This window comes from Haemaphysalis longicornis, unplaced genomic scaffold (assembly GCF_048455015.1).
Source record: "Haemaphysalis longicornis isolate Haplotype H1 unplaced genomic scaffold, Haemaphysalis longicornis Haplotype H1 scaffold_2, whole genome shotgun sequence".
NCBI classification, from domain to species: Eukaryota; Metazoa; Arthropoda; class Arachnida; order Ixodida; family Ixodidae; genus Haemaphysalis; species Haemaphysalis longicornis.
Window position 1 is genome coordinate 209086580 of NW_027526295.1, and position 27107 is coordinate 209113686.

General features: G+C 45.9%; 1 protein-coding gene across 4 annotated transcripts; it reads left to right on the forward strand.

The window, feature by feature from the left end:
* On the forward strand, positions 1-27107 carry LOC144169859 (uncharacterized). 4 transcript variants are annotated; one of them, XM_077699250.1, is made up of 12 exons: positions 1-157; positions 775-945; positions 2873-2937; positions 8128-8345; positions 11099-11314; positions 12901-13064; positions 16730-16942; positions 17537-17686; positions 18677-18871; positions 20390-20471; positions 23927-24291; positions 24962-27107. In XM_077699250.1, the coding sequence occupies exons 2-12, from the start codon at positions 871-873 to the stop codon at positions 25700-25702; spliced, it is 2484 nt and encodes an 827-aa protein (XP_077555376.1). In that variant the 5' UTR covers positions 1-157; positions 775-870; the 3' UTR covers positions 25703-27107. The 4 variants fall into 4 exon arrangements, with proteins under 4 accessions (XP_077555376.1, XP_077555380.1, XP_077555377.1 ...); XM_077699251.1 differs by lacking the exon at positions 1-157 and adding an exon at positions 363-471; XM_077699252.1 differs by lacking the exon at positions 1-157 and adding an exon at positions 505-672.

Consider the following 27107-nt stretch of genomic DNA (forward strand, 5'->3'; position numbering starts at 1 on the left):
AGCAAATTAAACAACGGTGGGTTGAATAGCACTACTATATAAATAACAGATGTGCGTCGACTTGTTACGGATGGCAATGGTCGCAGGCGAAATGCTTGCCTGTAGTTTCTCGCCGTGCAGCTGGCGTCTATGACGAGATGAGGTCGTGCACATTTTGGTAAGGCTACCAACATTTGAATTGATGCTTTATCTGTCGCAGTACGCCTTCGGCTGACGAGTCGTTTGAGAACGATACAAATGCGGACTCAGCCCTTCGCGGCATCATCTTGTGCAAAAGCGAATGAGATGAACTGTTTATGCTGTTTACATGGTAACGACGCGCCTCGGTCGCTAGCCAGCTGGCCGCTGCAGTCTCTCCTGTTCTGTGGTCTCTCCACATGGTGTGTCGAATGCTTCCGCCGCGGTAGCTCTCCGACGTCTGATGTCCACTCCGCCGCATGCGCAGCGCTTTTGTCCCGTTGCACTGAGTGGGTAAGGATATCAAAACTGGACTTCACCCAAGTTCGTGGTATATAGGGCAGTTCGGAAACGCGTTTTCTTGTGATACGTGTCCTTACGTTCCGGGCAAGAGCGCGCTGCGTAGCTTGCTATGCGTGTTGCGAAGCTTGCGTTGTTTGTGTACGCTCGTTTCGCCGACGTCTGGTGTTCTTCAAGCGTCAAAGCGCATTTGAGGTCTTCGCACTCTGTTGATCGATGATTTTAACCGCTAACGGTATTCGCGGCTGCTGAAACTGCGTCCTTTTTTTCTTTTTTTTTGTGCGGTCTTCGTTGCAGCTGAACGCGAATTCGACGACGACAGAATTCTATGGCCTGAGCTGAACGGTCCCTCGACGTCTGTCACTCCACGGAAAAAGCTGGCGTTGCACGACGATGGATGCCTCCGGCAAAAGCGATCCTGACCTCCCGGGAGATTGGACGTTTGTGCCTTCCGAGGGCGAGCTGATGGTGAGTTCTGCTCGTCTTGTGTGCCGTTTTTTGCGGGTTGCGAAACGACGTTTATAGCGTCGTTTGAGTTTATTTGCGTTGACTGAGCGACTGAACTTTAACAATAAATGCGGTGGCAGAAAAATGGAATCTGCCTGCGATGCGTATGGAATTGCTGCATTGCGTCATAGTGACGAAATAGATAAAAAAAAGTGATCCCTGTAATAGCTACCGCACTTTAGACGCTTTATTACGTTATTAGAAGACAATCTGACTAATCTAACCAACCTTGGCCGCACATTCCTCGGTGTAAAAGGACCGATGGCGCGCTTTTGTGCTCTCCAGTTGTGTAACTGTCGTGTTAACCACGCTTGGTATTTTTGAATGGTTAGTTATGCCATCAGGTGTGCACTGCAATTTTGGCGATGTCCCCTGCACACGCACTTGGTAATTTTCACAGCACAAAATTTTTGTTGCCCGTAAGGGTTCGTGGCGTCAAACAACAAATTTATCTGTTTTTCTTATTGGGAAAACTGCACAATGAGCACTTGGTTGCAAACAATAAAATTGGTCCTCAAATACAAACCAGTTAAGTTGTTCTCATGCTTGTCGGTAACAAACACAACGTGTTACTTAAATGGTATATTTGGAGGTTCACATTGAGGAAAAGTTCTGTGCTCTCAGCAACCCCTAACATGCATCCAGTGCTACAGAAGCACATGTGTTTCTGTCAAGTGCACGTGCTCAGCAGCTGTCACTCACCGAAGTGTCCGCTGTGTTTGAGTGTGAAAGTTGCACACCTATCTTATCACTTACCGTAGGCGTGTTTCATCCTGAACAGCTGCCAATGATTGTTCTTCGCACGGGAGATGCCCTTGTGTCGCCCCAAAGGTCAAACGCTGATACCCGCCCCCCGAAGAGTGTGCGATTAGGGCGTCGCGCGAAGCTCTTGCCCGCGTGGTTGCTGAGTGCACAGAAGTAATCTTGCACAATGTGTGCATGCTTGCACGAAACAGTGCTGCGCTGCTGCTAGGGTCAGCAAAGTGGGCCCAACACCTGTCAACCTTGCTTTGTCAGAAAAAAATGCACCTGGGGCGGGAGTCAAAACTGTTGGGGTGCTACAAGAAAAACTCGAGCGTAGACAAAAGAACACACTGTCTACTTTCTGTCGCCCGAGTGTTCGTCCTTGTGGTGCTGTCTGTGCTTGTTCAAATTTGCTCACCTACTACTCTCCACACTTGGGCGATGTAAGAGGCGAACTTGTGTGGCACCTTTTTGTTGTTTGTGTCTACTTTCCAGGTAATTTTTTTTTCCCCGTCTAGCAGGAGTCTGGCAAATTTGAAAATAATTAAGTACATACAGCCCTAAGCAAGTCCTTTTGCTGCTTTTTTTTTCTGTTTTTTCTTCTTTTTTTGTGTGTTAAAAGTTGTGCCAAAATTACGAAGAGAACTTGGTTGCACACAGAGCTGGTGTCACTGCTTTACCATACGCATAAGGTGGTAGCGGAATTTTTGACCAGAAGTTCTTCGCTAACGTGCGTATAAGGCCAGAAAACATCCGAAATAGCATGGCAGCACCTTCCACATTGTAAAGAATGTCATGGGGTAGGCAAAAAGAAGTCTGCCTCCTTTGATATCTAGTAACTCTGTTAATTACTGCAGTAACAAAATTCTTTCAGTTGGAGATTACTTTAGCTGCGCCGTGTGGTACTCTGTGCACTCCATAGTGTCCTTCTAGACTTCTTCCAACTGGGAATAACATGTCTGCTAACTTGCATTTGACCCAAGCCTTATGAATGCACTATGGTAAAACGCGAGTTTCCAGGGAAGTCAATTCAAGCCTGATGTGACTCTCTTAAGAGTCTTTTGTTGTCGTCCTATTATGCGCTCCAACTAATTCCTTTGAACGATGAATTACCCCTGATGTCGTATTCTGTCTTTTTCTTCAGGAACTCCCAGATGAAGCTGCACAACACGGAGGAAGCCGGGTCGAAGATCTGCCTCTAGATGAGAAGTAAGGGAAAAAGTATTGCTATGCCAAGCTTGTGTTCAGAATGCGCTCCTTGGGACAACTGGTAGGAATGAAGCGTTGGGGTATTCAGCAATTGCCCGTCCACTAATACTTGCACCATTCAGAAGAAGAAAAAAAAGTTGGCTTTTAATAGTGAATCACAAGCTACCACTTTAATTAAGTGCCAGTAATATCAGTCTCATTTGTGTGGTTTTGCATGTTTTTGAATGACAAGCCTCACTTGCTCAGTGTTGGCACTCGCTCCCTCCTGCACATTGTGGGCCTGGTCGGGAAATTTTTTAATGCGTAGCATTCTTTGCCGAGTACCCCCCACAGCCAGGATCGTGTAACACCCTGCATTTCCACAAAAATGCAGACATGGCGGAAGTTCCACCTGTAATCGCTACTAGCGTAAATGGAGATCATTGGTCAAGCGAAATTTTGAAAAACTTAAAAATAAAGAAAAATATTAAAAAATTACGGGAAATGGCAAAACGTATAACACATGGCATTTCCACAACAATGCAGATTTCAGGAAAGTTCCACCTGCAATCGTTATAATAGTGTAAACGGAAATAATTCTCCGAACAAAATTTTGAAAACTAAAAAATAAGAAAAATATAAAATAATTGCGGAAAATGGCAAACTGTGTAATGCCCTGCATTTCCACAATAATGCAGATTTTGTGAAAGTTCCACTTCTAGTCGTTATAATAGCGTAAATGGAGACAATTGGTTGGACAGGATTTAGAAAACCCAAAAAATTTCGCTGGAAAAAACTCTCACTCAAGACAAGTGGCATAAGAATGCTACGCATTAGTAGATAATTCTCTGAATTTCTCCAGAATTCTTTGCCTTTTTATCAAAGGGCTTTACTGGTGTTGGCAGATATGTCTGCTGTCCAACTGTGTGGCTTTCTAGACGTGGATAGGGGGTGTGAAAGCTGTAGGAAACTATGCGGTCTTCTATACAATTGAGCTGGGTTACAGCAAACTCGTCGGTGAGGAAGCTTTTGGCTATTACTTCGCAGAGACAATCCGATGCCGAAGTCTTTGTGGTTTTTACTTGTGTTCTCATGTATTCACCGCTGATTGTTTTGTAACCACTTGTCATGACAAGGGTTGAAAAATCAACTCGATGATTCGAAGTCACTTTATTGGAAGAGTCATGCTGGTCCCGGCACTTTTACATGCAATCGAATGAAAGAAATTGTGTGATAATTCGAAGCTAAAGCCCATTGCATCAGTTATTTGAAGTTATTTTATTTTGAATGAAAAAACATCAAGGTGTCCGTCCTTTTTCGATAAAATTCAAAACTTTGAAGCGCAAAAACACCGTATGCTCTGTACTGATGTCAGCACCATTGCAAGTGAGGCAGTGCACAGTTGATAAAATGGTAGGCCAGTTGAGCCTCTCGTTTGAGGTCCTCAACTTTTTTTTGTTGTTGAGCACAGCGTTCTGTGAAGAGTCTTTGTGGCGGATGCTTCAGGCTTCGATTTTAAGGATAAGCCTCAACTGTCATGGCAACCCGTTTCGCATGCTCGACTTGGGGACAGAAGTTGACATTCTGAACAGAATCGAGAGGGAAGACGTCTTGTGGACTAGTAACAATGCTGTCATTGGGCTCTTTCTTCTGGTAATTCGAAGCTTTTTGTGGTACATGTGAACTTCGTATTAACAGGAGTTGACAGTACTGGTTAGTAATATATCTGAAGTGAAAAGTAAGCATCAAGGGAAGTTTGAGAAAGATTGTTGAAAATTAAAAAAAAATAATAATGCTCGTGCAGGTATTTATTTGTTGTGTGTTGCCAGCGTCGCATCACAGGCTGTTGCAGGGCATGGGTACAGTGCTCTGCAAAAGGGCGATGGCTCGTGCAATTTGAAGCCCGGAAAAGAGTGGGGAGAGTGCTAGTGTAGATTATCAGAGGAATTTGTGAACAATAGGCATTAAACACGATACGTGCAGGGTATCAGTAGGCTGTTAGAATACCGCGTTACCTGGGCTGTAAGTACAAGAGAAGGGAGATTGGTAGCACCGATATCGTGATAATTTGTGGACAATGCCCGAGATATTTCATGCGTACTAGGTGCACGTAGTACTTTGTCACAATGGCAGGCAGCCGGTAGTGTTGCAGTGATAGACGAACAAAAGATTGGGTAATGGGCTAGCCAAACAGTAAGGCAAAGGGCTGTCAGCAATTTGACGGGTTAGTGCATTCAGTCTCATTTGCCTGACAAATCAATTTGGCGAGTTGATAAAAGTTCTGTTGTAATTGTGACTGCGGCTTATTTGTTTGATGTTAGAGTGAGTAGAGGGGGTAAGAATTGGTTTATTACAGATAGAAACTTTGGACGTGACAATGTGGAAAGATTGCAGATTGAGGGAAGGTCAGTCCAATCCATAATCTTAGTTGAGGGAATTACTATAACTATTTATTGAGAATATATAGACCCGTTTTTTATGAACAGTTCCCATTTGGCTGTTGTATTTTTCTGTGGGAAAAACTGTCATATAATTTTTTTTTTTTTCAAAATCTTGTGGTGTATTCAGGAAAGAACCCTTTATTTTTTTATTTTTTTATTTTTTTTGTCATGGCAACGTAAGGTGTTCTAAAGGTGTATGATGCTTTAGGTATGTGTTTGTTTAATTTTAAATTAAGTGTCGATAAGTAATGGTAGTTGTTGACTAGATATTACTGCATTTTGTGCTGTACAAAACATGTAACATTGACTAGCATTGTGATTCTTATCGCCATCACGTATGCTGTCTTATCTAGGGTCAGTGTCATCTAGTATTCTCAGCACTAACTGCTCTTTGGCTAGAGCATTGTTTGGCGAAGCATTGGTAATTGTATTTTTAATTTTGTTCAACAAACATATGCGTACGATCAACATTGTTGGCCGAATTGCCATTAGAGAGACAGAAAACAATTTGAGCAGCAACAATGCCTTGTAAGACGGCCGATGTTACCAGTAACCATGCAGGGTGTAAATTGCCCTCTAGATTGTCAAAAAGCAATCTCTTGTTTTAAAGGTGCAGGGGTGGTCATTATGATGGGTAGGTCAGGTTTTATTTATTCTTTTTTTTTTCCACACATTAGCATTGGGAATCTGTGCACCCTTTTTGTAGCACCCTTGTACGGAGCCCCACAAATGCTTTGACTAAAGCGGGGCTACTTCACGATAGCCACATTCATTTTAATGCCACAATCTTTGTTGTTTTCGTTTCAACGCTGATAACAGCTTGGCACACACTGCCTGTATTGTCTGCCCCCTTTTGGCATGAAGAGCTTACTCCCACATGCTATCAGTCACTAGATTTCCGGTGGAGAAGATCCTGTTAACCTTTTGTATTTGTTAAAGCATGGTTCCTGACCACCAGTCATGGATGGGGCTGAGCAGTGGAATGCTGCATTCAATTCACCGACTGTCGTATCGTCATGCCCCTCCGTCGCTGTAAACTCTTTCGTTACAGTGCCTTAGGCCATCGGACACGGAGTTCCGATGACTCAAAAACCTCCCACGAAATCTCAAAACTGCGCCTTGCACACAACTAGTGCCATCTGGCGTGTTCATTGTTTCAGTTTCATTTGTTTACATTTCGTCTGCTGAGGCCGAGCTGCGAGTTGGGCGAAAGTGGTGTCCACTTCAACCCGCGCTCCGCAAAAGCTGGCTACCGTGGCAGGGACTTCGGCAGATGCTGCTGCTTCTGATTTTTCTGACCCCGGCAGCAGGGAGGACTCCAGCAACAATGTGGGGCCGTCAGATTTTAGTTACGATGAAGCAGATATTTGAGTGCAATAAAGTGTCACAAGGACACGCCCCCTTCTTGCCTCTGGATCCTGTACAACACCAACTGAAAAGGATGAAGAAGAAAAGGAGGAATTGCAAGATCCGCTACGAAAAACAAGGGCACAAAGCAGAGCCAACGTCTCCTGCTCCCCTTGCAATGTTTGCCTTTGCTTTCTGCTGTCACGTGGCTGCTTCGCTGAGTGGCACAACCATCAAGGCCACTGGATCGACGGGCCTTCAAAGATCCAGTACATGGTGTAGAGGATTGATGTATATATTGAAGGATATCTAAGGAATCTAGGAACAACTTGAATATTTCATATTTTCTAAAATAATTTTCTGGCTTAGTACTATCGTCTATATCTGCATTCTTTTTCTGTTTATTCAACAACAAAACTCTGAATAATTGTACCTCTTACAAAACTGTTGTTATGCATTTGAAAGGGCAAACTATAAGATGCTAAAATTTAATGTATAACAATGCTAAATGTCTCCAGTTGCTCAAGAGAAAAAACATTTTTTGTGGAAGCACCCAAAATTGGCCATTTTTCCACCGTAACAAAAGAGTTAATTTGTTTCGTTCTTTCAGCTCAGATTCACTTGATACACTTTTTTTGTTGTTGTTGCCTTGCCCACCTGCAGCCATCTTTGCTTTTGACAGCAAGATACAGGGTTTATGTTTACATAGCAATGAGTTTTGTTACACCTAAAGCAATACTCTCTGGTGGGTATCCACACGCAGCATGTCGTTTTGCTATCGCTCTTGGCATGTAAAGGTTGGAACTGTGGCACTTGCAATCTGAGCAGCACGCAAGAAGATAAAAATGGGGATAGGCAGAAGCGGCAGTCTTGCAGATATCGAGAGGGATGGGTCCGAGAGTGAATAGATAAGTTTTCACGATGGAGCAGTTGTGTACCGAGCTGCAATATGTGGCCAGTGTTCCTTGCAACATGGCATTTGGCAGAGTTTTTTTTTTGTGAGGGCATAAGGGCCAAGGCTGTTCGCCAGCCTAAAGCAGCATTCTGGCAGCTGTAGGAAATAACACACTACTAACCCATGTCTAGTATCTTATTCTTAAGGTGAAACAATTTTTAAAATTAAACACTTTTTTGTTTCCATAGATAATTTCCTTTTTTTTTTTATTGATAGTGAGGGAAGTGATTAACATATCTCAAATTTGTTTGCAAGCTTCCTTTTCTGGTCTTTTGTTTGTTTTTCTTGGGAGAGGGGAGGTTTACCTGGCATGATGGTATTTGAACTACAGCTGCTATATGCTCCAAATGACCCTGTTTATGGTGGAAGTGAAATGAAAGGAACACCTGTGTACGTTAAAATTTGTGGCCCTTCAGTGATCCCCAGGTGACAGTATGAGACCATTTTTGTTTTTCCCCCTGCCCGCAGTGCCAGCAATGCGACCCGTGAGAAGGAGACCATGGAGCCGAAAGACGAGAAGGCGCAGCACAATGTCTCGGCTGGTGGAGATGGTGAAATCAGCGCCGGCAGCCGCGACAGCGACATCGACATTATCGACGAAGACACCGACCACAGCCTGGAATCTCTCAACTCTTCCGCCATAGCCCACAGTTCTGCATCGCTGATGGGCTTCAGTGACATTTCCAGTAAGCCACCAAAGTGCAGCTCTCAGGCTCCTTTGTTATGTCCCCTGGGTTAAAAGGGCCCCGCAACACGTAGATTCAGCAGTAGCGGGTGAAACTATTTTTTCAAACGAAGCAGCAAGCTGTCCAAAATTATAAGTTGTCGTCAAATGCTTGCAGCTGTGCATGCTGAACTGAAGCAGCCGTTGTTGTAAGGTTGTACAGTAGGCTCTGCAATGCAGTATTGTAGCTTGGGCTGGCCAGCATCCCTCCGCTTCTGTGCAACCGCCGGGAATGCGGTTTACCAGCAGTGCAGTATAGCTGCTACGGCTGTAGGAAATCTATTTTTTCACTTAAGCCAGGGGCACATTAAATTCTGCAATAAGACAAAATCCCCATCTTCAAGAATGTGAACAGTTGAGCCCACATGTAACAGCCGCAGTTATAAGGAACGTTTGGTTATGATGAACAACCATGGCATGACCTTCCTAGTATGCATTAAGGGGGCAGTTGGGTCTTTGGGGCCAAAAAACGGTCAAAAAAAGCATTTTCTGAAAAATGGCATTTTCGGCCTCCACGGCCATTTTTCTATCAGTCTGTAAATTTCTTCATCAAAAGGCACCATATTTTGTTGTTATTATATTATAATAGCATTTTAAAGTGCACTCTACAGCTCAGTTAACGCAGAATTCGATGGTGAAACGGCACTTTTCTTGTGATGCAAAGCTAGCATTTCGTCCTCAGATATCTCGGCACCCAGAGCAGGTACAACTGTAATTCTTTTTGCTTCGGATACCGAAATGTGTGGAGAATACAATGTTGGAAACAAATTTTTGAAATGGAGGTTTCGGAAAATTATTATTGTGTTCAATTGGCACCACCTGCGAGCCATTTCTAGCAGAGTGGGGGAGAAGCGAAGTTAATTGTGTTGTAAAACGACCAAAAATAGCTGAATCAAAAAAGTTCTTCCTATGTTGTATCCTTTAGTCATTTGTCTGCCTAGCCACGTGGTAATTCCATTCTGTATGGAGTGGTTATTTAGTAACTGTGACCCAAAATAATGGCAATTAATCATTAATTAACTCTAAATATAATCAACTTACAAAAAATCTAATGGCAGATTTGAAACCAGCACAAAAAACTCTATGATGCACTGCAGTTTTACTAAAATTTGTTGGTAAATAAAAAAAATAGCTCTAAGACCAGTCTGCCCCCTTAAGGCAGCAATGTTGCATTTCAGATGGAACGAATGCGCTGTGGAAGTACAACGAACACCCAATCACAGCATGCATCCGCAAATGCTACTTCGAAAAAGCTTTCCACGCACACGGAGCCTCAGATGTACTCCATGGGATCACACTGCCTTCTCGCTTTTTTTGCAACTGAACTGATGGCAGCCAGCAAACGAGAATTGCAAGAATGAAGGATAATGTAAAGAAGAAAGGACGTTGTCCTTGCAGTTCTAAGGTCGCTGCTAAGTCCTGGGTGCAGGAAGCGAGTGACGGGAGAGGGGGCATGTGTGAGTATAAGATGCGAGGTACAAGAGGTGCGCACAAACCTTATGGCTGAGTGAACACCTGTGGAGCACCTGTCTTTGCCCTCTCTAGCATGGCCCTCGCAGGACTAAGCAGCAGGGGCGTGGTTTTGGCATTTTTCGTTTGTGTTTGTTTACATGTTTTTCTTCTGGAAAGCCGAGGGGGAAAAAAGGGTCAGGGACATGGGGAAAAAAAAAAAACCCTTTGCAAACATTGAGAAACTGGGAGCAAGGTGCTTAGGCTCGTTGCGTTGACGTGTTCCTATGATGCGGGGTTATCAGTCATGCTTTTCAGACATCACTGTGCTATTTTATGAGTTGTCACAGGAAGTGCGCCATTGTAGTCGCTGTTAAAGGGAAGCATTGAAGCGTTTGGAGCTTTAACCATAACAATTTCATCCTGTGAGCGGTTTCTGCCTTGGGTAGAAATGCATGCATGTTGCGAGTGGCCTAGCAAATCAACGTATGTTGTGCGAGCGTGGCTTGGCTACTTGTGCCAGGAGGGAGGGGTGCAGCAGTGGTTTTGCCCACATTATTAGCCATTTTTTTTGGCCAGAAGTTAACTCTTGTGACCAGTAACGACTGTAACTGGGTTGCTTCGCGACTGCAGCCAGTGCCACTTTTGCCGCTGGCTGGTCCTGGCTGCATTGTGTGCAAGGCGCTTTTGCGAATGCAGGAAAGGCATTTAGTTGTGAACTGTGGATATCATTTACAAATACATACTTGATGTTCATGATATCATGAACAAATACATACAAATATGGCATGATCAAGTTCATTGAAAGTAAGTTCGACTATATACTAGCAGCATACGTGGATGCTCTAAGGGATGTAAGAAAAAAGTCTCAGTGGCACCCTAACGTGCCACTGAGGCATCTAAAGAAACTGAAAAGCTACTGGCGAATGAAGTGGTTGGCTTTGACTTGGAAGGTAGCATCCAAGGTCTCTACAAATGGGTTCTAACCTATTTGTTTTACTTCAAATGTGGGTGAAGCATCCATGACGCATCACATTTTAAGAATAAAAAAAGGCGAGTACTTTGCTCTAGAACACGCATAACTCTCTCAACCAAAACTACTGTAACAAGTTGCACAGCTTTGCATTGTTTCTGTTCTGCGTAGTTTTTTTCCCCCCTGCATCCTGAAATAAGATTGCCTGTTTACATGAACCAAAGACCAGTGCGAAGCATTAATTAATACAAAGGGGTTGTCCTAAGGTTCTCCTTGTTGCGCGTCCTGCACAGGCGGCACCGTCAGCTCGTTCGGCAACCTGGAGGCCCCGCCAACCCTGGATGCGTCCTCGGTGGCCTCCGACGCGTCCCTGCCGCCGGGGCTGGAGCTGCAGCCTGGAGTGCGTCGCTACAAGCACGTTCCCAACACGCGCCTCAACTGGGCCCTCACCGTGATGGCTGCACTGGTGGCTGTGGCCGCCACGGGATTCGGAGTGGGCCACTACCTAGGTACGCACCTGAGAACTAGAACACGAGTGCACGATAAATGGCAGACACGTGATGCCGATGATGGGCGAGAAAATACAGTAAAACCTTGTTACAAGAGACACTCAAGGGAACCAAAAAACGCGTCTCTTGTAACCAAGGTCTCTTGTATGCAATGTTGCTAACATGGCGAACATAGGAAAACCAACCAAACCGTCTCCATTCAAATGTCTCTTATAACCAAGTGTCTCTTGTAACGAGGTTTTACTGTAGCACTGAGCTTGGTGTGCAAAAAGACGTGCTGCACCTGTTCAGGTTTCGCGGGGGAGCCTTTCCTGTGTTTTCTTTTTCTTCTTTTTTTTTTCTTTTTGTCTGTTTGGACTATTTGCTATTGCTGCACACCATATTCGTATCGGATATTTTTATTTTGTCAAAAGCACAGGGCAGCAGAAGTGTTTAGCACAATTTTGTGCTGCCATTGTGCCTTGACTGATTATGCACAGAAATTTCAAACAAGGCATTTTGTCCAAGTGCAGAGAACTAAAAAGTAAAGCACACAGTGCTAATAGAGCCCCTCCGCACCGCAAAGATGATCAGCTGGACTGTTTTAGCAGATGCTGAAAAGACTGTGTGTCTAAAGCAAGGTGCTAGCCGGGACAAGGTGTTTGTGCCTTTGATGCAGTTGACATGTCACTCATTCCGTGAAGTGTAATTATAGAGAGTAGGTCTTGGTGTGAGAACAGGAGAAAGTGGCTCTGATTGGGTTAAAAAATATTTCTCTTTGGTTGAAATGAAGTGTTTATGAATGCTTACACTTCTGTTGCGAATCTGTGAGCACAGAAAGGCACGACAGGAGATTCACAATGAACACGTGGACCTCGTGTTACCTTGTATTCTTACCTTGTAATGCCTAAATGTGCTACCTGCCACAAACGTTCATGGGCTATGGGGAGCATCTGCCAGTTATTTTGTGGAGCTGTTTTCTACTGATGTTTAACAGCAAGTTGTAAAATTGTTTTTGCGCTTGAAACGTGCACCGGTTCACCAGATAGTGCAGGATCATGTTTTTGCAGTTGTTTCTTGACTCTTGAAAACATTTTTAGTTTGTAGGGAAGGCCCTTCTGTCTTTTTGTCATCCAAGCCCATGCACCGTGGCTGCACTTCAACAAATGTGTGAAAATTGCAAATGAAGGTGGCATGACTGCCACAGTATTTGTTCTCAGGGGGGAGTGTGCAGATGCCGAACAGCGTGCAAAGGCATTTCTATGGTCTGTGAATCCAACCTTAGGTTAATTTTAGTCACACCAAGTGCTGATATTTGCTGTAAAGCTGCACAGTCTTGGCAGAAAACAAAGAAGCATCGTAAGCCAATCAAGGTGTCTTAGCAGAGCTCCAAAAACTGGCCTGTGCTTAAGGGACAATATATATTAAATATACGCTATAGGCGCTTATGCACCTATAGCATATATTCAATATATATTGCCCCTTAATTTTTTTTTACTTGACTGGAAGGGAGTACTAGCACTGTGCATTTCCTTTGAGGGCACCTCGCAAAAGATTTCTCGGGGGAGAGTTTGTCACGCAGATGGGCGTCTCTCTTTGCCACCCAGGGGCATCCGAATCCGAAGAGCAGTCTCCGGTGCAGCAGCCAGAACTGATGTACAGCCCCGAGCAAGTGCAGGTGCTCAAGAAATTCCAGGAGGGCCTCATGCGGTGCCTGCTGGAGCAGAGCAAGAACACCCCTCCAGAGGGGCACGTTGATCTGAACCCCGCGGTGAGTGCGATGAGCCTCGGCTGACCCTGGCGAGCTTTTTCTTTTTTTTTTTCCCGGCTTATACTGTACTTCCTCATTTAGAATGCACATGCCACCGTACTGATTAGACATGCGCATTAAGCAAAGCTTACACTCACTGGGCCACGCCCTCAGTCATAATGATTCTACTAATCTGCATTGAATTGTGGCATTTACGGTTAATGTGTGGTGCATTCAGTGCCACAGATTTTATGAGTTCACAAACCAGATCTGGTGCAGGTCTCGCAGATAAACCCAGTGATGCTACCGCTGCGCCAATTGCGCCAAACTGCATGCGCCCAAGGGCTCTGGCTGCTACATCCTGCTACATTTCCTCTAAATTTGGAGATTCTGCGCCCAAGGGTGTACGCCGACTTTCATAAGTGAAACTATACTAAAGTTTCCCCATTGAAAGCGACATCAGGGTGCACCTGTTTTCAGGACGCAATCCGAGCCAAGCCAAAGCAAACTGGCCCTTGTTGCGATAACGGCGATGATGCGTTTTGCAGCTGGCGCCTCGTAGGCGTTGTGAAATCTCCCCCCTACCCGAGACTGTTAATTCCGTGCAGTGCGCTTCGCACCTATTGGACTCGCGAGATCGGCTGCCGCCGTCGCCACTGTCTGCCTCGTGATCTTCGGGCCGCAATATGCATCGGGATATGCGTGCCGTACTCGTGAAGTTCGGCAACTACTTCAGGCGTCGCGAAATTGCCGTAGTCGCTCGCCAATGCGCCCCGACAGCGTACGCGTCGACCAGGTGTCTGCAGAGTTGTGCTAGAAGAAAAGTAGGCAAGAGATGAGGACGCAAGAGTTGTAGTTACAGTGGAATCTGGATGGTACGAATTTCTGATAAGTCCCAGCGAAATTGCACTGTTTGAAATAGGAAAAAAAATTGGCTCTTACGAACAGACCTGCGGTGCTCGGCGGATGATAAGGAGTCGGGGAGGCGCCTGGCTGCCGAGCGAGCAAGCTACGGCGACATACGGGCTCTTTGCCCTCTTTGTCGCTTTTTCTCCAGGAACGGCCAAGCTGTTTTCTGCTCGCGAAAACGCGCCGCGCACTCCACAGACACGCTGACACCGCCGCGAAACCGCCCGCACGCTGTGCGGGGCGCGGCTGTTTCGGTCGCAAAGTGGTGCGGGACGCTCAAGAGACCGCTTCTAACCGCTCTTTAAAATGCCGCTCAAAGTACACACGAAGTTTCTTGTGCGGTAAATGAGCTAATAATGTGAGCGAAAACGGTGCTATAAAACATCATCCGCGCCGCTAGTGAAAGCGCCCCATGAAATATTTGTCAGGGTGCTAAGCCTAAACATCTCCGGCGGTCTTGAGCGCTTCGTAACTGCCGCCATGAGGCACACACCTTCCCATTGGCACAAGTCGTCAGGCTCCTCCCTTGCCACGCGCCTCGCGCATAATTTTCTGACCGCGGGCGCCGAATCGCCGACGTGGGCGTGAAAATATCGCGCGCACAACGCAGACGCGCACAAATCGCGTGCAAAAACACTCCTGTAGTGAGTGAACTTGAGCACCGCTAGTGAGGAGACAAAGTCCAGAAAGGACTGCTCAGTGACGTGGAGGTTAAAAAAAATGCAGAAAAACGTCACGGATTTCGTCACGCGAAAGTAAAAAAAGAAATAATCGAAAACTTGTTTTAGTGCTTAATTTTTTGGTCTGTGTTATTCACACAAATTTCGGATGATACGAATATTTTTCGCGGTGCTGCGAGATTCGTTTCATTGAGATTTTACTGTAAACAGATGAGAATTTGCAAAGTGCAAGGGGGAGAAAATAGTATGCAAGGGCAGGAAACGGTTACATAGTTCGGGCCGCGCGCCGGTGAGCGAGTACGGCAATTTCACGACGCCTGACACTGTGTCTGAGCTTCACGAGTACGGCACGCATATGACGACGCCCGTCTTAGATTTCATACGTGGAAATTGAAGGTGAAATGCGTGCATGTGGCCTCGCAGGGAATTAACATAGTCTCGGGATGGGGGGGGACTAGTGGGCTACCTTGCCATTAAGGGAGGCATTTTGGTTGCTTGCGGCAAACGTGTCGTAAAGGGGCAAGATTCAGCCTGGTGCTGCATGTTGGTTGCCAGAAGTGGCTGCCCGCTGCCTTTGTAAACAATAGCGCTGCTATTGGTGGCTTGTCATTTTAGACCCTTACGGTGGCAGCGCTGACGCTGCTAAATAGTGATGCATGTGCAACACGGGGAAGAGCGCGATGTTCAATTATTCAGTCAAAGCCGTGGCACTACTGATGTTATTGGTCCGTGCTCCCATGGTAGCCTTCCAATTGTGCTCGATTTTATGTATTGTGACGAACAATTTTTAGTTTGTTCATAGTCAATCTTCTATTGTGTAAAAATGGGAGCTTGTTTTTTAAATTTTTGTTGTGCAGGCCGCTGCACAAAGTCCAATGCAGACATCCTTCAGGAGACTGATGAAAATGGGGACAAAATATCCATGTCCAGGGTTCTTTTAATTTTTTATTATCGTTGAAGGATGTGCTTTTAGCGATTATCTATCGTGAATGCAATACGTGTATTAAAATTGCTTCTATCAACACCTGCTCCGAAAGCTGGTTTTGCTGCTCCAAAACGCATTTTTGCCTGCTCCAAAAGCTGTTCCAAAGCGGCCTAAGCCGGTAGCATCACTGTAAACCCCACCAGATAAACCCTGCAGCATGTTCATGAAAAATGAAAGGTTCGCTGCTTTCGGCGAGCTTGCTTTATCATGTTATATCATGCTTGTTATGTCGTGTTATAACCCTTGTGGCTCATATACTGGAAAGAAAAGTTCATTCATTGGGAATAAACACACCATAGTTGAGGAAGTTTAGCGCAAAGAATTTGAGTGACTCTGGGCTCTGACAGTTTGATAATGGGGCAATGTGCAAGAGAATGTGTGGTTTTGGGCCCATTTTTGGCATTGGGTGTTGCGTTTTTGGGTTGCGAAGTCATATGAGCTGATAAACGAGCGTGGCTTTGCTTTCAAAGCCAATCAGATAACTCTACATAGTTGATAGAAGTGTTTCAGCTTACAGAACAAAGCCGATCAGATGACTCTACATAGTTGATATAATTGTTTCAGCTTCCAGAACTTGGTGGTGGAGAACAATGATATAACAAGCTGTGTCAGTGTCATTTTCATGTGGACAGTTGCAAGAGGGCAAAATACGGCTGCCACATGTGCCTTGTCAGCAGTCTTATGTAAAATAAACTTGAGGCTTAAATTTTCTGGAGCAGTGTCATTTTGGGCAGCTGCTTGTTTTCTACTCAAGTGTATGCATCTCTATGTGAAGTTTTTTTGAGGAGCTATTGTTGAAAACAGCTTTTGGTGTTGACTTTGGTGGCTAACAAGTGCTTAAATACTGCTGCTTCAGCAGAATTTTGGCGGTTCTCTGGCACAAAACTAAATAAAGCTTCAGAAATGGGCAATTCATCGGTGACTGGTGCTAGAGCAGTGGTTGCAACGTAAGCGGACGCTGTGGACAAAAACCGTTCTTTTTCGTTTTCGTCTTCCAATGTAGTGAAAACCGAACCGAACAAACTGGCTTCTCCGATTCCGGACATGTCTGCTTTTTAGCAGGCACCATACACAGCGCTTTGCACACTGCTTGGTTGTGGTTGTGCTTTCAGATCTGTTACCAGGATGCTGAACACTGGAAGAATAAATTCGAGCAGCTGTTCTCCGAGAACAAGGGTCTCAAGGAGCTCCTGGAACATTCTCAGCGAAACGTGGTCATGCACGACCACCGCCTGGACAGATCCGATGACTGTGCTGGGGACTTGCCGCAAGACGTCCAAAAATTGAAGCTGGACCTCATCCTCAACCAGATGCAGCACCTGCAGGTTGGCATGATCTTATCCCGCGTTAGTGTGATGTGTGCGTGGCTACGAGTACAAAAAATTTCTGCACACACGCATCGTATCACCCTCATCACAGTTATTGTGACCCTTTTGCACCAGTCATGAAAGGCAGTGAGGATACCCATCGCCTACCATCGAATTCTATGGTTTTGCCATTACTTCAAAAGAGGATTTAGTTTGGAACTTTTTTTTCACCTTTCGCAGAACCTTTCTGTTTTTGACCTAGAAGGTGAAAACTTTGTACCATTTACTTTAGGAGGTAGGGGAGTTCTTTCTTTTTCGGCTTTAGATACTCGGGCATAATATACGTGTCACCACTGAAGAACTGATCGAGGCAAAAATTGTATGAATAATACTTGTCAAGACAACATAAATTTGGGCACAATGCCCTCACACAGTTGAAAACTACCGACTGCAATATTCCAATCCATGCAACTCTAACAACACTGGTCCCCTGGCGGGAGTGGCTCTGTGCTTGTCATCGCTTGCGATTTCAGTACTTTGGCAAACTCTTCCAGCTCGCATCTGTTAGGGAGGGGAACGGGGAATTGATGGAGACCTGGTGTGTGCTTGCAGCTGATGAAGACGTTCAACCAGGTGAAGCACAGTGAACGCCTCTCGCGAGAGCAGGCCCGCAAGCTGGAGCGGGAGAACGAGCAGCTCAAGGCTCGCCTCGAAGAGGAAGGTGGCGACGATTTGCTGGTCCAGCACGAGCTAGAGGCCAAGGTGCGGTGGGTCACTGCATGGCTGCATGGCTGCAATGAAAAAGTGCAGAAGGGGAGCTGAGAAATTGCAGCCACTGGGAAAAAGCTCTGTTTAGTATCTTTACACGCACAGGATTCTGTTTTATGCTACACTCAAGCTGTTCATGTTATGTGGTAACAGGTTATTTGGCTCTGCTGGCAACCGAATATCGTTGGCTAGTTCTGTCCGGGTAAGGCGGACGATTGATTTTGTTTCTCTGACGTGGTTACCACAGACTGGCACACAATGAGGGCATGACGCTTCTGTGCTCTCGTGCCATCTTGTTGGTTATAACAATTGAATTTGATTTAAATTATTCAACTTCGTAAAAAGTAATGTAACTTTTTAAAAGTATGCGTTTTTAAAAAGGCATAAGCTCTGAGGTAAATGGGGAAAAGATTTGGCATGACCTCTAAATGGGCCACATCTCCATGCTTGTCGGTCTTTCACCCATCAGAAACACTGTTTTGGATATGACAGACATAGGGGTGAAACATGAAAGGATTTATTATCCAGTAGATTTAGATGCATTCCTCAAGAAGTCTGAGTCGACTCTGTGTAAAGCAAAATGGGCTACAGATTTTTAACTCTGGCCTAATATTGTGAGCAGCATTTTTCTTGCCATGCTATTATTTGAATGGTGGTTCATGGGCTGCACTGTTCTGTTCGTTCCCCCTTCTGGCAGTGCACAGTGTGAAAGCTTTGTTGTGCTTTGGAGCTACTGCTAGCTTTTCTCTACCTTAGCCATTTACGACCCTGCCGTGAGTGGGGTGTTGACTATTAACACACAGTGTGGAAGTTGCGTGTTGTTTCTTTGGCGCATTGACTTTGTGCACAGACCAGAGTTGTGGGCAACAAAGCAAAGTTCAGTTTCAACTTTACCACTCGTCAGGATAGTGGCGGCTAGTATGCACCAGTACCTCTCTTGTGGGGCCTGTGATCTGCTTCAGAGAAGTCTGCCTCGCCCCACAGGTGCAGACCCTGACCGAGGAGAACCAGGAGCTCCAGTCGAGGCTCGGGCACGAGTCGCAGCGGGAGGCCGCGCTGCGCTCCCTCGAGCACCAGGTGCAGCAGCTACAGAACGAGAACGAGCGGCTCAAGCGGTCCATGCAGGAGCAGGGCCCGTCCCCCATCACCACGGGACGCATCTCCCTGCTGCGAGACAAGGTGCGCCCCTACCCCTACTAAGCCCTGTGCCTGCAGCCGCTGCTTTGCTCAATGCTCTGTTGGGATTATTGGGTGCACTGCTGCATTGCTGCGCGCATTCTTACATGTGTTAGTCGTGAGCCTTGCGTGTTGAAAGGAGAAAGCATGAACAAGAGCGCATGGGACAAGTGCCGCTCATAACACACTTAATTACAAATAGCGTTTGTCCTGCTCATTTCTTCTTTTATGTGTATGCACGCGTTCTGCCTCATAACGGAAAAGCCTTTCTATATTTTACATCACAATGCCTGATTTTTCAGTGGCATGGTACTCGGTGCAATGTGTGGTGGGATAGTGCTTTTCTTTCTTTTTTTTCCCCCCTTCTCTTTGCACATTTCTATGCGCATTGATGTTGGTTGGGCGTTGATGCATCTGCTTGTAGCATAAAGTACCAACAGCTAAAGATGCTAAGGGGGTTTACCGCCCTGTTTAGTCCAAATTTTTTGTGCGTATATAGACTTAAACCTCGTTATAATTAAATTGAAGGGGTGCCGCATTTCGCTCATTATAACCAATATTTCATTATAGCCGTAGCGGGCATTTATGCAACTATAGGACACTACTTGCCCAAAAGAAATTGCGGGCGAGATTGCATCATGCCGCATGGCGGCACACAACAAAGTAACAGCATTCTGGAGATAAAAACGAACATTCACACACCTACTTTATTTCAGTTCAAAATATGTAACTCGTTGTGTCAAACAGGCTTAGCTGTAAAGAAGTTCGTAATTGGACGTTGGAAGCATCTTTCTGGTGTGAACGACAGCTCGCTCAGCTTCATGCCCGATGTGGCGACTTTTATCATAGCTGCATTCACGTCCAGCATCTTTCACTTTCGCTTCTTGTCTGGCGCATTCATGCTTCTCGAATCACGTGCACTGCACGATAAATGATAAGGCTGAAGCAGTAAAAAACAAAGGACGAGAAAGAAGAAACACGCACCACAACTGTAACAACACGGCTCCCGCAGCACGCGGCGGTGAGTGACAACAGTTGCAGGCGGGCGTCGCGGCCGTGCATGCCACGTGCATTGGCTGCATGCCCTGAGCAGCGAGAGGAAGGTGGAAATGGCTTCGCGGGCACGGCGTATGCATGGTGCACCGTCCGGTTTGGCGCACATGTTGTGGGAGGGTGCATGGCGGGAGTTTGGAACTGCAAAAAATACAGTTGTCGCCTTACGCACCATCTCAAATCTGCGTAAGGTGCTGCCGTGAAATTGTCTCAAAATTTTATTTTCGTATGAAATTTGTTCATTATATATTCAGCAGCGGGCAAATTTTCGTTGAAACAAGTTTTTAAATACATTGATTTCTATGGGGGCTTTCGAGGGGAATTACGATTTGCTCATTATAGCCCATCTCATTATAACGAGGTTTAACTGTATTTACGATTCATGTGACATATGCATGGAGAAGTATTGTATGTGCCTTTGTAACTCGCAATTTTTGCGGGCTGTGATTGTGACTTTTGTGCTTGTAGGTCAACCGGCTCATCGTTGAAAACGAGGACTTGAAAGCTGTAGTTGCCAAACTTCGTTACGGACCTCCTCCTCCTGCAGCAGGTAAGATTGATGGAGTTAAGTTTTCAGTTAAAGGTGAACAAAGCAAGAAGTAGTGTGGTAAAGAGCCTGTAATATTTACTTCCACAGAGATGAAGGTGACTTGAGGCTCTGATAAACAGCAAAGTTTCTTAGAATGAACCTAGAAAGAAGAAAATTAAAAAGGGCTATTTAAATAATGTGCACAGACAACAGTCAACAAATTGAATAACACAGCATTTGTTCAAGCAGTATTCATATTACAGGCAAGAAGTCCTTTCCAGAAATATACAGTGGGATGGAGAAACATTGTTGATAGTGCCAAAATGATCTATTTTCAGCAGTGCAAGCTATACCAGGTAGTCGTATATTGCATCACACTGGCTGCAACAGCAACTGCTGTGCTCTGAGACAGCTGCGCATATTGCGCAGTTTTGATACAAATTGGTTTTCCTGTGCCAGGCTGCTCCAAAAGCTTGAAAATTGGAAAAATTGCGCCAGACTGCTCCAAAACAGTCCGAGAGCCAAGGATTTGAATGCTCCCATCTGTTTGTGGGGAAAAATGCGCCCCCAAGGTGATGGTGTTTGTAAAAGTTTTATTTATTGATGAATCAATAAAGAAAAACCGCATAAAATTGTCCCGTAACAGTTTTTTCGAAAGTCGCAATGTCGGGTTGCAATTCTGTACATTTTTAAAGCTTTCCCATCGAAAACCATTGAAAAGTCCTGTTTAAAAATACTAATGTTTACTGAAGCGACAAAACTTGTTCAAGTTGATGAAAAAATGGCAATTTTCGGAGTCCCGTATCTCCGGAACGACATCATTGGGCGCCGCCATATTGGTGTTTGGAAGATTGGAAAAGATGGCTGGCGGGCGAAGCAGTTGCTCGTGGTTTAGGCTAGTTCACTCTAGGTCAGTCAGAGCGCTCTTTGAGATTTCTACCGTGGTTTTGGTTATGGGGGTGGGTACATTTAGTTGTTTGATCTGTTACGGGAAGTTGCGCAACTCGAAAGACTGAGTTCATCAAAAACAACACGGTGCCCGCGAATTCGCCGTGTTTCGGCCTTGAGTGTGAGGCGCGGTGCGTGCTTGAAGTGAAATTTCGGACTTATTGCGGTGTTATAAAACGCTGAGTTATTGCTGCCTTTGATAGCGAGGTTGCGAGCGGCGGGAATGCGACGGTTGACACTGCAGAAGGGGCGGCGCAGGCTACATCGCCGTAAAATGTACAAGCACTGTCCGGTAGCGGGACGGGCTATTATTGCATGCTAGTAGTAATGGTTCATCTATTTAAGTGAAATTTAATGCCAAAAGGGAGATGGCTAGACATACCAAGGTTACTGAAATTACGATCGTAGTGAACGTGCACCTTAGGGATTGTAATGGGAAAGCTGGTGGGGTGCGATGAGCTGTCACCTCGCTTTGCGCAATTTTTGCCGTGGCTCTTCGCTTGTGTTTAAAGCCGAGTCTTGGATAATAATTTAGGCATTCGCATCATAATAAAGAATGCCTTACTATTGCTTAGTTTTTCAATTCGATATTTTCAACGGCACTCCATGCTATCTATGTGTAGAGCCTAAAGTTTAAAAATGGTTTGTAAAAAGGAAATGCAGTTCGCACCTTGCGATACTCTGGTAGAACAAACTTTATTGAAAGGCTATTTCAGTGTTATGTATGTTCAAAACTGATTCAAAAGTGCACTCCCCCCCCCCCCCCAATTTTCAAAAAAAAAATTCAGGCACATAAGGTGGCATAATAAATGTCGTTAGCTGCTCCAAAATCGAAATTTCGCTGCTCCAAAAACTGCTCCCAAATCTGATTCAGCTGTCTCATGCCTGTGAGACTGAACAGGCTAGCAGTGCACAACGTGGTGCCAACATCTAAACAAACAAACAAAACAACGGCTTCGTGGCAATAAGACAGAGCTGGCGATTGGTGGTGTGCTCAGCACTGGATCACAGAGTGGGGTTAGGAGATGCGTGCGTGGCAGATATTAGCAGGAGCCTCATCTGCTGTGCACCTTTATCTGGTCACACTGCTTGGTCACAACGATACGTACAGGATTTTATGCCCGTGCGTGTATCGATTGAAATAAAACACAAAAGCCTGTTCGTGTGCAACGTGGTTGGTACTACACTGCACATCTCAGCCCAGGTTTACCATTTTGGGAGGGGGTATATGGTAAATAAGGCAGCTCTTGTTTTCGAGAGACGAAATTGACTGCCGGGTGTTAGAAACACTGCGATGATGGCCTGCCCCCCACTTGATGACTGCTGTGCACCACGAGTGGTGCGGTGACAAGAATCGGTTCATGACCGATCTCTGCAATCCCATTGACAATACAGTTGAACCCCTTTATAAGAGACGCATACCGGGGAGCAGTTTCTGTCTCTTATACGAGATGTCTCTTATAAGCAGGGTACCATGTTTTCACTTACTAATCAGACCCTACTATATTGTGGGCACCGTATGACTAAAATAAGCTCAAAAGAACGCTACAGCATGCTGCAAAGGGCTCATTCTAATTTATGTTTGTCCCCCAGAATTTATGAAACAGTTCTGAATCTTTGTCTGCTTCATGACTGTATTTACACTGTTTTTTACAACCGATTCTACAATCTTTTTCCTTTCACTGTTTGTGGAAGATGAATCGTAGATGTTGAGTTCACAAGCCTGATGAATAGCCGAAGCGCACAGCTTCTTCCACTGTGTGCTCACGCTATTCATTACGCTAGCAGGACTCAACATCTGCGATGCTTCTTGATTGGGAGCTACGCGAGTGGGAGAGCCCGCATGTGCGGTTGCGCTCCAATGGATGGCAGTAAGCTTCAACCACTTCTGCAAGTTGCATTTCCATTGGCAGGGCTTCTCATCGTCATTTCATAGCTGACTGAACCACTGTGTGTTTGCTGAAGTTATAATAAATAGCTACTGCAGGCGTCTGTCGCCCACCTGTGTTTCCACAATGGAAGCAGCTGCAATTAGTGACTGGTGACACTGGATCTGAAGTTAAAATGTCTGTTCAAGCGAGATTATTGATTAAAGTTCAAGGATGACTTGTCCCTTATAACCAATCTTCTACATCCGATGTCTGTTATAAAAGAGGTCAATTTAATGGGAAAGATAGGGCAGCCAGCCATGTGCGTGAATAGTGTCTCTTATACCAATTTGTCTCTTACATCCATGTCTCTTATAACGAGGTTCAACTGTAGTAATGCGAGTGACAAGAGCAGCTGAAATGGGTCACTTGTATAACCAGGCAGGTCTTTTTTTTTGGGGGCTGGCAAAATGGTGTTGAGTCAGTGCATCATTAGACGGCCGCAGTGCAGGCATGTGTATTTGTACATCGCACATTCACGCCGAAGGTGCTTTTAGTTTAGTTTCTCGTCTGTGCATGAGTTTAATGCTGTTGTGTTGCACGCTACGAGGCAGCACTCTAGTTTGTCTGAAGGAGGCCCCTGTCATTGACCCCCTCCAGGCGAGCCTGCCTCGGACGAAGTGAAAGGAGGCGACAGCAGCCCGAGTGGTGGAGGAGAGGCAGACGAGGAGGAGGGTGATGCTGAGGGCCAGCTGTCGGAGCTTCTGGAGGTGCTGAAGAAGCAGCAGGCGGACTCGAAGCAGTGGCGCCGGCTGTACGAGGAGCTGCGGAAGAGCGGCCGGGAGGGCGGCACGGGAGGCGGCAGCAAGTCCGTGTGGCGCAAGATGCTCACCTTGGGCCGCACGCTGTTTGACGACATGCAGGCAGGCCTGGACCACACCCTAGATGCCCTGGTACAGCTGGCCAGTAGGGGCTCCAGCATGGCTACCGACATCAGCCCCATGGTCCAGGACTTGGGACAGAAGGTGGGGGCCACCAAAGGGTTTTCATGCTTGGACCCCATGGGGGAGTATTTTCCTGCCGGTGATAGTGTTTCAGAAATCTCTGACGTGAAACCTTCGCGATTCTGGAAAAGCCAGCATCAGCATCAAAGGGCCACTTTGTTAACTCACAAATACAGCAGGCCGTTTGTCTGGTGGTGGTCAACCTAGCTTGTGCTGGCAGCCCTGCTTCATTTACCTAATGTACACTTCTTTAGATGGGAGCCCTGGGATTGAGTTGCTGTACTGTGTGGGGAAGGTGGTGCGAGGCAGGCTGCACAGGCGGCCATCCTGTGCGTCGCACATTTTGTGTGGGTTTGTGGCATGTGGCAGGCACACTAGTCGGGGCACCTTAGCTGCCTTTCTTTTGTGAAACAAAGTAATTTAATGCCAGGGATGCATTTCAAGGTGTTACGGTTTCCTGGTCATTGCATTGCAGGAGTAAGCTTCAGTCAAAAGAGCACATGAACGGGTTGCCTACACTACGCTCTTCCTTAGGAAGGAAGCTAAAGAGGTCCCACTGAAGTGTTAACATTCAGTTTTAAAAAGCACCATAACTGTGTGTTTTTTGAGTTGGAACTGCCTGCCCCGTACATATGACACTGAGGTGCAAGAATGTAGAATGTGACAAGACCTCCCCATCTCCTTTGTTCAGGTACAACACGAGCTCAACCGTCGTCGTGCGGAGCTGGACAGACACCTCGATGGGTCGGGAGACAAGGCCGATTCCGTCTCGCAAACAATGAGGCTGCTGGAGTCGTCGGTCAAGAAGGTGTTTGAGGCCGGCCGCAAGTTTGTCTCCAAGGGCCGGGAAACTACAGGAAGGCACGCCGGAAAGCTGGTCTCCAAGCTTGCCAAAGTGGCTGAGATGCTCCGCAGCGACTGGGAGGGACCGGCCAAGAAGACTGCAGCATCAGAGTCCTCTCCGGAGCCGACAAGCACCATCAGCCCTCCACCAAGCAGAGACGAAAGTGAGAACAAGTGGAAGAATGGGAAGGCCCTCAAAGGTGAAGTTGGGAGAGATGAAGAGTGCCGTTTTGGGGAAGCGGGCTGTGCGAGAAGAAGTGGCCAGGACAGGTCTGGCAACGGTGAGAAGCGCCACCAGCAGCAGGAGAAGGGGCCGACTGACAAAGCCAAGAAGAAGCGCTTCCTGGATGTCGAAGAGCAGGAGGAGGAGGACTGGTTCATCACCCGCGCCAAGGATCGGGAAAGGCAGCGCACCGAGGCCTCCTCGGGGAACAATGAGAACTGGTTCCTCAAGCGCCGGGCCTGGCGGAAAGGGGCCAACGGGGCCGCTCCCAACCGCTTCAAACCACGGGTGGAGAGGAAAGTCGGCGAGGGACTCTTTTGGGACCACGAGTCTTCTCTGTATGACGAAGAGGAGTTCCCCGAATGACGCACCAGGGTGGGTTGCTCGCTGCTACGACCTTGTTCCGAGCTGGGAATTTTTTTTTTATTATTGTATAGGATCATGCTGCTGGCTGCTGCATCTTGCCCTAGCCTCAAAGGCTAGAAAGCTGCAAGGTTTGACCATTTAAGTTTTTGCAGTATGTAGAGCTTTTTTGTGGAAGCTTGCTGAGCATTTATGTGGTGGTTTGTGTTGTCGAAAAGCACGACACTTGAGGCGGACTTCTGACCACGGTACAGGCTAAAATTTTGGAAGCACTGTATCTTCACCAGTAATTGATGTAGTATAAATTTTTCAATATTACAACTTGTCACAGTTATGTGCACTGTAAATGGACTCTTTTTTTTTTTTTTTTATTGATTTTCGAGGAGTTCATCCGGAATGAAAACTCTGGCATGTTGTGGTAGTGCACCTCATGGGATCACTGACTTCAGAATTGGCAGTGTTTTATAGGCACAGCTATGCATACAATCCGTACGTAAACTGCTATGTATGCTGTGTGTCATGCAACCCTGCAAATGATTTGCAGGGTGGCGTTATCTGGTTTCCAAGAAGGGCAGAATGCACTTTCTTGGAAGCGTTAGTACATCTCCTTTGCAACTGCCCACCCTCTTCAGTTCTGTATTGTAAGGGCACAAAATGTAACAGAAGCCCATGGCATCGTTACCTCGTGCTTGTTAACAACATCGCTGACATAATGCTTTTCAAAGCAAGCATGCATTTAGACATTTTCGGCCACACTCGCACTTCGCACTCTGTAGAAGGCATGAGTGTGTACTCGAAATCTCCTACTCCACATGCACAGGAGCCAAGATCTGTTCACCTGCACAAACGTGTGCCGGATATACGTGTGCTTGGAAACAAAGCCTATGTGGTACCATTTGTTATTCCCGCAATGTTACAGTGTCTTTCACGATAAAAAAAAGTCGCTTGCACGTCTTATTTTATCACTACACATAGAGCTGCACTTCAGAGAGATGGATTTGCAAGTTTTAGTGATGGTTGTTTTTAATTTATGAAATTTTGTTCTCTGTTTTGACCACTTTTATCAGGCGTGTGTGTGTGTGACAAAGCAGAGGCTGCAGAAGACTTTTCTTGTGATGTTTGCCCTGCCGTTGTGATGTTTGTTTGGGTGAATAGATTTTTTTTTTTAATTTAAGAAGTTTCCCTGTTGTGTTGTTCTGTTACCGTGTACTCGCAAGACCCTACGATACACACTCAATCAAGGGCAGCTGCAGCTTTGCTGTCGCGGTGAACACTGTGTTGTACTCCCTAAGGTCTCACGTGGTTTAGTGTGTAGCACAGCCTCAACATGTTGTGTGCATGCATGAGTGTATATATGTAAATTGAAGCTCTTTGTTCACAGTGTAAACAATAAACTGATCTTACAGAA

Bases quoted from the DNA above. Each gene is read 5' to 3' on its own strand.
- LOC144169859 (XM_077699250.1), top strand. From the start codon at position 871: ATGGATGCCTCCGGCAAAAGCGATCCTGACCTCCCGGGAGATTGGACG. The intron at 8,346-11,098 runs GTAAGCCACCAA...CGTCCTGCACAG, and splicing joins GGGCTTCAGTGACATTTCCA to GCGGCACCGTCAGCTCGTTC. The intron at 16,943-17,536 runs GTTGGCATGATC...GTGTGCTTGCAG, and splicing joins ACCAGATGCAGCACCTGCAG to CTGATGAAGACGTTCAACCA.